This window comes from Grammomys surdaster, unplaced genomic scaffold (assembly GCF_004785775.1).
Source record: "Grammomys surdaster isolate TR1022 unplaced genomic scaffold, NIH_TR_1.0 259, whole genome shotgun sequence".
Classification (NCBI taxonomy): Eukaryota; Metazoa; Chordata; class Mammalia; order Rodentia; family Muridae; genus Grammomys; species Grammomys surdaster.
This window is the reverse complement of record NW_021604700.1, coordinates 2,065,297-2,075,136: the sequence shown is the minus strand read 5'-3', so window position 1 is coordinate 2,075,136 and position 9,840 is coordinate 2,065,297. Positions and strand designations below refer to the sequence as shown.

General features: G+C 45.1%; 1 protein-coding gene across 1 annotated transcript in view; it reads right to left on the bottom strand.

The window, feature by feature from the left end:
- The window catches only part of Fam129a (family with sequence similarity 129 member A), a 152,563-nt gene extending 143,163 nt beyond the window's left edge, over positions 1 to 9,400 (bottom strand). The window contains exon 1 of the mRNA XM_028775757.1: positions 9,199 to 9,400. Within this exon, the coding sequence (XP_028631590.1) occupies positions 9,199 to 9,253 (55 nt within the window). The 5' untranslated portion in view covers positions 9,254 to 9,400. The remainder of the gene's footprint in view (positions 1 to 9,198) is intronic.
- Positions 9,401 to 9,840: the final 440 nt, after the last annotated feature.

Sequence of the window (9,840 nt, the reverse complement as noted above, 5' to 3'; positions counted from 1 at the left end):
CTCCCCTCCCCTCCCCTTCCCTCTCCTACATCATCTGCCGCTTAAATTAACTCTTTCAAGTCCAGAATCTTCTCTCATTCTGAACATTAGATTTGGTTTTCTTAAAGATTATCTTCCCATTCATAAAGATGGGTAAAAGCAGAAGGTAATTATCAATGATAGAAATCCCCAGTCTTCTTGTAACTAAAATTCCTTACTTCAAATCTCTATTCACTTCATCAACACTTTGGAAAGATTTAAAATTTGGGAGAAGGATTGGTTTGGTCTGGTTTTGAGTTTTGGATTGTTTTTTTGTTGTTGTTTTGTTTTGTTTTTTGGTTTTGTTTTGTTTTGTTTTTCAAGACAGGATCCATTTGTGTAGTCCTGGAACTTGTTCTATAAACCAGGCTGGCCTTGAACTCAGAGATCTGCCAACTTCTGCATCTCAAGTGAGGGGATTAAAAGTATGCGCCACCACTGCTCAGCAGATGTAAGGTATTTTTTTAGACCAGAATACATTTATACAGGGCCCTCTCCTTTCTTTTTGTAACATCCCTCTATTCTTTCCTGAGCAGCAATTTCTCACTTCTTAGAAAGAGGCTGTTCCAGGCTGGGGACAGAGATGGCTCCGCCATTGTTAACTGTGAACAGTGCACCCAGCACTTGAGAGGCAGGCAGACCTAAAGCTAAAGCTAATGGTACACTCTACTATTTCCTACTGTCTTTGGATCAAATTTTCTTAAAGGAGACCAAATATGGCAGCATTTAGCATGTTGGCCAGGATACTGTGGGCCACAGATGACAGAAGACAATTATATTAGGATAAGGCTTCTCTGTGTACAGTAGCAATTCTATAAGTAATAGTTTCTTATATAAGACACAAGTCGATTTCTCTCTTATTAAGGTCCAAAAGGAAGTCGTCCTAGGCTTCATTTGAAGGTTCTACTTATGTGAATTCCACAGGAGCCTGCGATGCTCTCACCCCTCACCTCCCCTCTGTATAAACTCCTTAAAAAGATATGTCATTGTCCAAAACAGCCAATCCAGACGAGCTCACATCCAGCCAGCATCAAGGACGGGATAAAAACCATCATTCCTGTCCACTTTGACCTGTGGGTCAATAACTTTATTGAAAAAGGTTGTGACACTTTTACTTACATCCCATTGACCAAAAGTCACTTGTATGTCCCCATCTTGATGCAAAGGAGGCTGGAGATAGCTTTATTAGGTTCATGTGGACACTTAACGACTGTATGCTCCATTATTGAAGAGAGAAAGGAAAATGCTGTTAGAATATCACTAGCAAACTTTCTTACTTTCTGGTTGGTTTTTGAGATCAGGTCTTATTGTTGAGTAGCAATTTCCTCAAGGTTAAACCCTTTCATCTTGAAGGGAGATTTCTTAGGACATGGGATATAAAGGAAGAGTCGGGCAGTGGTGGAACACGCCTTTAATCCCAGCACTTGGGAGGCAGAGGCAGGCGGAGTTCTGAGTTCGAGGCCAGCCTGGTCTACAGAGTGAGTTCCAGGACAGCCAGGGCTACACAGAGAAACCCTGTCTTGAAAAACCAAAAAACCAAAAAAACGGAAAAATGAAACAACAGTATATTGTAGGACAGAATTTTTACAAGGAGGTAAAGCAGCAGGATATTCTAGGACAGTGAGTGGTTCTCAACCTTCCTAACGCCATGACCCTTTAATACATTTCCTCATGTTGTGCTTGACCCTCAACCATAAAATTATTTTCATTGCTACCTCATAACTGTAATTTTGCTAATGTTATGAATCATAATGTAAATATTTGTGTTTTCTGGTGGTCTTAGGTGGCCCCTGTGAAAGACTGAGAAAACCAACCATCCTCCATGGATGTAAACAACTCAAGATTTCAGGAAATCCCTGAAACTGACCAGATTCACCAGGCCCCTCCCTCACCAGGAGTATATAAGCAGTAAACACTCCAGAGAGTGTCTCAGACAAGCCAAGCTGCAAAGAAGACTTTACTAGACAAGTCCAGCAGCCTGGAAGAAGCACCTACCACCTCAATTGCCCAGAAGAAACAAACACTAGCTAGCTGAGCTGACTAAAAGAGACTCAGACCAACTCAGTCACCTGCAAAGGACACTTTCCAGCCTGCTGAGCTGCCTGCAGGCTGTGTGGTGTTCCAAGTTCCCAGCTTTTGTCAGCTGTCATTCATGCTGGAGTAGGTTTTGGTGAGTAGGTTTTGAGTCCTCTCTGCTCCTGTAAGCAACCCCTCACCTATATTCCTGTAAGTAAGCCCAATCAAACTTATGATTGACCAAGTTGGACTTTGGTGGGCTCCACATCTGGTCTGTCATTACTTCCTTATCTGGCGTAAATAGATGTTTGTTGATATCTCCCGAAGAGTAGTCATACAACACTTGAGCAGACCAGGATAACCTGAAATTTCCTATGTAACCTAAAAATGGCTTTGAACTCCACTTTCTCATGATTCCACCTCCCAGATGCTGGGATTGAAGAAAGCCAGCAACCTTTACTACTCCAGTTCAAAGAGCATTAGCATCTCACAAAAGAAGTGTTCAAGCCAAGTTCAAGCAGGCTATTAGCAATTTCATTAGGGTCCTGTCTTTTCTGAGACTTCTTCAGCTTTGCAGTTCAGTGCCAAGTTCAATTAAACTTGAAGGGGAAAGCACCATTCTCCTGGAGCACATGTGCATGTGGAGGATAGAGGTCAATGTTGGGTGTTATTTTTTGATCACTCTCAACCTTTTCTTTCTCTCTTTCTTCCTTTCTTTCCCTTTCTTTCCTTCTTTCTTTCTTTCTTTCTTTCTTTCTCTCTTTTTTTTTTTGAGACAAGGTCTTTTTTTTGAGACAAGAACCTGGAGCTCATAGATTGAGCTGGACTAGACAACAAGCCCTTAGGAACTCTTCTGACTCCACCTGAGTAACAGGTGTGCACCCCAGCACCCAGCTCTTATGGTGTAGCTCAAAGTCAGGTCCTCCTGATTGAGGACCAAGCACTGAGTAGAGAAGAGCTCTCCTAGGAGCCAGAACACTTCCCCTCGAGCTTCACTGGCTAAACTGCACCATAATTCCCCCGCCTCCACTATAATCACTGGCTACGAGAACCTACTAGTGGGATGGGCACAAAACAATCTCACCCAATCTTTGGGGTGCATAATTTAGACTAGTCTCTTCAAAACAGTGCTACTCAGAGAAATGTAGGTACCTAAACAAACAAAGGGCTCTTTTAGGAAGCGGAACAGGGAGGGGATGTAGGGTTGGCTTCTGACAGTAGCTGCCATATTCTGTATCCTAATTGTCTCGTTGAAGATACTACCATTACTAATCAGAGAACTGGACTTATTATCCAGAGAAATCAGATCTGCTCAGATGCCCATGCCTCAGCAACAACTGAAAATGAGTGAATCCAGTCAGGCCTCTAACAGGAGCCGCTCACCTCTCCTCTGCCCAAGGGAGACTGCAGCTTTCCGACTTTGTCACTTAAGTCAACCCTTCACGAAAATATGAGAGCATCATCCTGAGGGGAAAAAAATGTTTTAAACTAAAACCCAGAGTTGGGGAGGTAGCTCAGTAGTTAAGAGTATACTGCTTGGAGGAGAGATTAATCCTACAAGTTGTCCTTTGACCTCTACATGTGTGCCATGCCACGTGACATGTACCCCCCCACACATACAAACTCACATACAGTCACAATTAATTAGTTAATTAATTAAGAAGAGTACACTGCTCATGCAGGGGAGACCCAGGCTCAGTTCCCAGCACCCTAAACAGGTGGTTCTCAGCTTCCTGTAAGTTCAGTTCTAATAGGGCTCACGGCTCTCTTCTGGTCTCCGGGGGCACCCACACATACATAATACGCAGAAGCCCACAAAGGCACACAGACCTACACATAAATCTTTAAAATGAACCTGAAACTCATAAAAGGCATCAACTCGTTGAAGACTATCTCAAAGGAAGTCACTGAGCCCTTCTTAGGCTGTTGTTGACTTAACAGTGAGTTCAAGAAAGGATTTTTCTCTTTCTTTCTGCCTCCTTCCCTCCAGCCCTCTCCTCGTACAGCCTGAGCTGGCTTTGACATCTTGACGCTCCGGCCTTCGCCTCCTGAGCACGAGCATTCCAGGTGTACATGCGGCCCCCAGTTGAAGAATACTTTCCCTAAGCACTTGCTTAACTACTTCCTCCACTAGGGAGTCAGGTTGGCGGCAGGCCCCTTTAACCACTGAGCCATCTTATAGGCCCTCAAAAGGTCAGGAACAGTTTCCTTAACTACTTCCTGGTAGCAGGTCCACATGTGCCCACCAAACCCATATGGGGGCTGTGTAACCCCAGTTCTTGCCTACTGAATTGCTTCTTTCAGGATTTTGACAGTCCTCTAAGGACATCTTATGTGGGAGAGTTCCGATTTAGTTGTTGTTGTTGTTATTGTGATCATTTTGCTATTGTTGTTTTATTCTTTAAAAATTCAAACCAGTTGAGGTGGTGCACACCTTTAATTCCAGCACACCAGAGGCAGAGGCTGGTGAGTTTGAAGCCAGCCTGGTCTATAGAGCAAGTTCCAGGACAGCCAGGGCTACACAGAAAAACCCTATCTCACAAAAACAAGCAACAACAATTTGATAGTATTTTTAATTTTCTACACTTACTTATTCTTTGTGGAGGTGGAAATGCAGTATCATAGCACAAGTGTGGTAGCTAAAGGGTTCTCTGTGGGAGCTAGCTCTCTTCTTCCACCATGTGAATCCTGGGACTTAAACTCATGTCACCAGGATTAGCAACAGCATGTTTGCCTGCTGAGCCATTCCACTAAGCCTTATTGTAAATCTTGTATTACGTTTATTCCTTTGTTGGTGTGGGGAGCATGTGTACCTCCGTGTGGAAGTCAGGGGACAACTTGTGAGAGTCAGTTCCCTCCTTCATCACCTGGATCAGAGGTCAGAGACAGAGTCTCAGGGAGTGCCTGTCCCCACTAAGCTGTGTCATCAACCCTCAACCCTTTATTTTAAAAAGAAATAAAGTTATTGTGTCAACAAGAAACTTATTGTTTTTCTGTTTCATCTTAAGCAGTGGTTCTGATCCTTCCTAGCGCTGCAACCCTTTAACACACTGCCTCACACTGTGCTGACCCCCAACCATGAAATTATTTCATTGCTACTTGATAACTATAATTTTGTTACTGTGATAAATCACAATGTAAATATCTGATGTGCAGGACATCTGATATGCAGCCCCCAAAGGGTTTGAGACCCACAGCTTGAGAACCACGAATCTAAAGTTTTAACAATGCCAGTTTGGGGGGGAGGAAGGTCTAGGTTTTTTTGTTTTATTTATTTATTTATTTATTTATTTATTTTATAAATGGCACCAAAAGGGCCAGAAAGATGTCTCGGGGGTAAAGCAGTTGTCATGTAAGCCTGGTGACCCTAGTTCAACCTCTGGAACCCACATAAAGGTAAAAGGAGAGGGAGGGTCAGCTCTACACCTTCTGACCTCAGCAGGTATGCAAGGACACGCCCATCCTCACACGTCGTAGGCAAAATAATAATAAACAATTTTAATGACATAAAAAGAGAAGAACATCTTAAGCTGACCACTGATGCCTAGACTGAATGAGCGTCATCCCTGATTAAAGGAAAATATAATACTTTTACACAAATAGTAAAGTAATTACTAAAGGCGACCAGAGGGCATCATGAGGACAAGTCAGTCTCTGCCCTACTTATTAATAAATATGTCTCATCATGGGAAGTTACTAGAAGTCCTCTAAGCCATCCAAAAATTAATCCCTTTTAGGGGACATGAGGGTATTGGTTAATATTTAAAAGAGCCACACACGGAATGAAGTAACTCCATAAGACACCTGGCCTTGCTTTACCCGAAGACTGAATTCTTTTTTTTTTTTTTTTTTTGATTTTTCGAGACAGGGTTTCTCTGTGTAGCCCTGGCTGTCCTGGAACTCACTCTGTAGACCAGGCTGGCCTCGAACTCAGAAATCCGCCTGCTTCTGCCTCCCAAGTGCTGGGATTAAAGGCATGCACCACCACCACCCAGCCGAAGACTGAATTCTAAGAAACAAAGTCTTGTCAAAACATCCACACCAAGGTTTGAGGCACACAACCAAACAGTCCTTGTTAAATGATGGGCCTGAGAATAAGCATGGTTAGAGTGCTACCATTCTAGAAGTACAGCTGCATCAAACAGATACTAAGTCAGCAAGGCTTAAAATTTATGGACCAGTTATTCCCTGCCCCGGCAAAGTAAATCAAGGACCAAAGAAAGTTATTGCTTCAGCAGCAGCTTTCAAATCTGCTTCACTGTGGCTATATTATGTGGAACAGATCGTAAAACTGTATTTAAACTCGACCTTCAAATCTCCAATTGTTTTACTTACAATTAACTCAAAGCTTGGGGATATTTATGGGCTAAAGGATGGGCGGAGGGATAAATGCAGGGTTATGGTTTTATTTAGGGACCTGAAGCTTCAAAACTGCTGGGGAAATCAGAGCCCCGTGATCTCTGTTTGCTCATGCAGGAACAATTCCAAGCTCCATGCATTTTTCCAAGGCTCTTTTCCCTTCTGGCGTGCTCAGTGCTGTCACGTGAAGCAAAGGCTCATTTTCTCTGGAGGTATTTTAACTCCTTTCTTCCTTCCCCAGCATACATACCATGCAAGCCTCCTTCCAAATATAGAAAGAGAGAAAACAATCCAAGACTCCAGGATGTAATGACTACAGTTTTACTAACTTAAATATGATTATTGCATGTACCTTATGTAGTGATTTTTGTGTGTCTATAAAGGTTGCTTTAGAATAAAGAGGCTAACACTTTTCCTTATTTGAGTATAATACTTGCATCAAATCACAACAAAGGCCATGACCTTGAGGTGTGTAAAGCAGGTCTGTAAGGCAGCTCATCTCCCACCTTGCAGGGGTCCTGATACTTGTAACTGGCTATGCATCAACTTTAAGTGCTTCTTACTATTCAGGGAAACATATTATAAACTCCACAAGCACAGTTTTGTTCACGAGCTAATGCAAGTCCCCTGGTTAGTGTTCTGTGCCATCTCTGAGCCCAGCATTGGGGAAAACAACAAATAGAATTTCTAAGAGTAAGCAGGCTTAGTCTTTAACTAAATAAACCATCCATCTTTTCTCCCTTGTGCAGAGGGCGAAGACCACCACTGAGGGACACGTGACTGAGCTTATCCTCTAACATTGATAATTCCCTGTGTCAACGTGAGCAGAAACAAGAATCTGGAAAATCAATTACAGCCCTGCCTTGAACCTGCCTTCATATGGCATCCTTTAAAAGTGTTTTGAACCGCTATGATTGACAACAAATATGGAATGAAGAAATGAATAAATGTATTCCTTTAGGACATAGTCCCAAGGGCCAGAAAGGGGCATCAGGAAATTTTTCTCTGTTTCTTCTAAAGAGTTACAGTAAAACTTGGAGCGTAATACATAGTTTGGGTTTTTTTTTTTTTATTCCCTTTACATCCCACTCATTGTCCCCATCCCAGTCACCCCCTCCCACAACCCTTCCCCCCTCATCCCCCTCCCTTTCTCTTCTGAGCGTGTGGAGGCCCCCCTGGGTATCCCCTTACCCTGGTACATAAAATCTCTGGGAGGCTAGGCTCATCCTCTCCCACTGAAGCCAGACAAGGCAGCCTAGCTAGAAAAACTTTTGCCATGGGCAGCTTTTGGGATAGCCCCCCTCCAGTTGTTCGGGACCCACATGGAGACCAAACTACATTACTACATATGAGCAGGGAGGCCTAGGTCCAGCCTGTGTATGCTCTTTGGTTGGTGGTTCAGGCTCTGAGAACCCCAAGGGTCCAGGTTAGTTGACTCTGCTGGTTCTTCCTGTGGAGTTCCTATCCCCTTAGGAGCCCGAAATCCTTCCCTCCTATTCTTCTATAAGAGTCCCCAAGCTCCATCCACTGTTTGGCTGTGGGTGTCTGGATCTGTGTGAGTCAGCTGCTGGGTGGAACCTCTAAGAGGACAACCATGCTAGACTCCAGTCTGCAAGCATAACAGAGTAAAGGCTGCCCACTCTCTCCCTATCTATTCAATATAGTACTTCAAGTTCTAGCCAGAGCAATAAGACAACTAAAGGAGATCAAAGGGATACAAATCAGAAAGGAAGAAGTCAAAATATCGCTATCTTTGGATGATACGATAGTATACATAAATCACCCCAAAAATTCTACCAGAGAACTCCTACAGCTGATAAATTCTGCAAAGTGGCTGCATACAAAATTAACTCAAAGAAATCAGTAGCCCTTAACACAGACTTTTAAAAGTACTTGGGGAGCCAGGAGTAGGGCACTAAATTCACAACTAGCTTAATGTCTGTGGCTGAGGGCAAGATTGGGGTGGGTGGGGCGAGAGCCAAACACAACGAAAGATAAGGAGTCACGACTTCCTGCAGTTTCTGTGCCGCTGAGTTTTGGTTTCTTCTGCCTGTCTCTTTACTGACTCACTCTGTATGCCAAGACCTCCTAAAAAGACGTTTCTCCCCATCTATAACCTTAACAACTGTTGCAAAAACACGCCAAGCTTCCTCTTTTGTTTTCCTCCCTCTGCGGGGAAGGAAGGGAAGGAACCATCCAACCTGAAAAGGTAATGATTTCAACCTTTCTGTTTCTGATGAAATCGCCCTGCAATTGGTGTGAAGTTCAGGAGAAGGTGTGGCCTGCGCTGCACTTTACAAAACCAGGCCAATATGACCCGGAGGGAAATTCTGATAGTCCAGGAACTCCCCACCACCACCACTAAGGAAATCTCAAAACTCAAGGGGATATCCCCAGTAACCTCAAAGAGCCGCCTTTAGAAACTACTCAGAACCAAGTATAAGCAAGTGAGATGTCTCCCCAGCAGGGAAAGAACAGACCCTGAGGCTAGAGGGGACCGGGGTGGTATGGGGGAGGGAGTTGCGAGGGAGGACCGACAAAGTCCTCCCCAGCGACCCTGAGAGTACCTGCCTCTCACGTGCCTCTTAACCCATCCTGCATCATCCCATCTCTACTCCCTACCCCACCGGAGCCGCGCGGGTGTTTGAAACAGGACACCGGCTCCGCTCCCCAGAGACGAGTGCGCATCTAGGAGCACAACGCCAGCTGGTAGCACCCGCTAGCCAGTGCTCCCTCGGAGGACCGGTGTGCAGGTGACCAGACTAGCCCTGGCTCTGTGCCACCCTGCCTCCCTGGCCGCCGTACCTCGGATGTAGGCGCACTTGCCCTCGTCTAGCTGACTGGAGGCTGAGCCGCCCATGGCCGCGGTGCTGCACTGGAGGCAGAGGACTGACACCAACTGCGCTGCTTGCTGCTGAAGGTGGATGTGACAAGGAACTGGCTCTGTAATTAAAGGACCAACTTCCTTGAGAGGCGTCGCCGGCCTGGGCGCCTCCTCCAAGCCAGCGCCCTCTGAAGATGTGTGGGCTGGCCCGGGGGCTGTCTTCCCGCCCTCGCTGCGCTGTTGAGCATCCCGTGGGCTGTCCTAGGAGCTCCAGGGAGTACCCAAAATGAAAGGACTTTCCTCCTTCTCGAGGCTGACTTTTCATCAGTTTGGTGACAGCCCAGACCCGTCGTGGAGGGAGCGGAGAGAGTGGACCTCTTCCAGGTAACTGTGAAGTTCTCCCAGCGGAAGGTTTACAGTCCCACTAGGTGGAGGTCAGGGCCCCTTTCCCTTCCTGTTCTCCAGCCACCTGTCTACAGATCCCCCACTCCCACCCCTCAGAATTCCCTTGCTCGGACATATGGGAACCATGGAGAGTCAAAGCTTCTCACAACCAAGAAGTTGGATTTGGGAGATGGGAACTGAAGGGGAGGCAGAGAAGAGAAATGGAGAAGCCAAGAAAA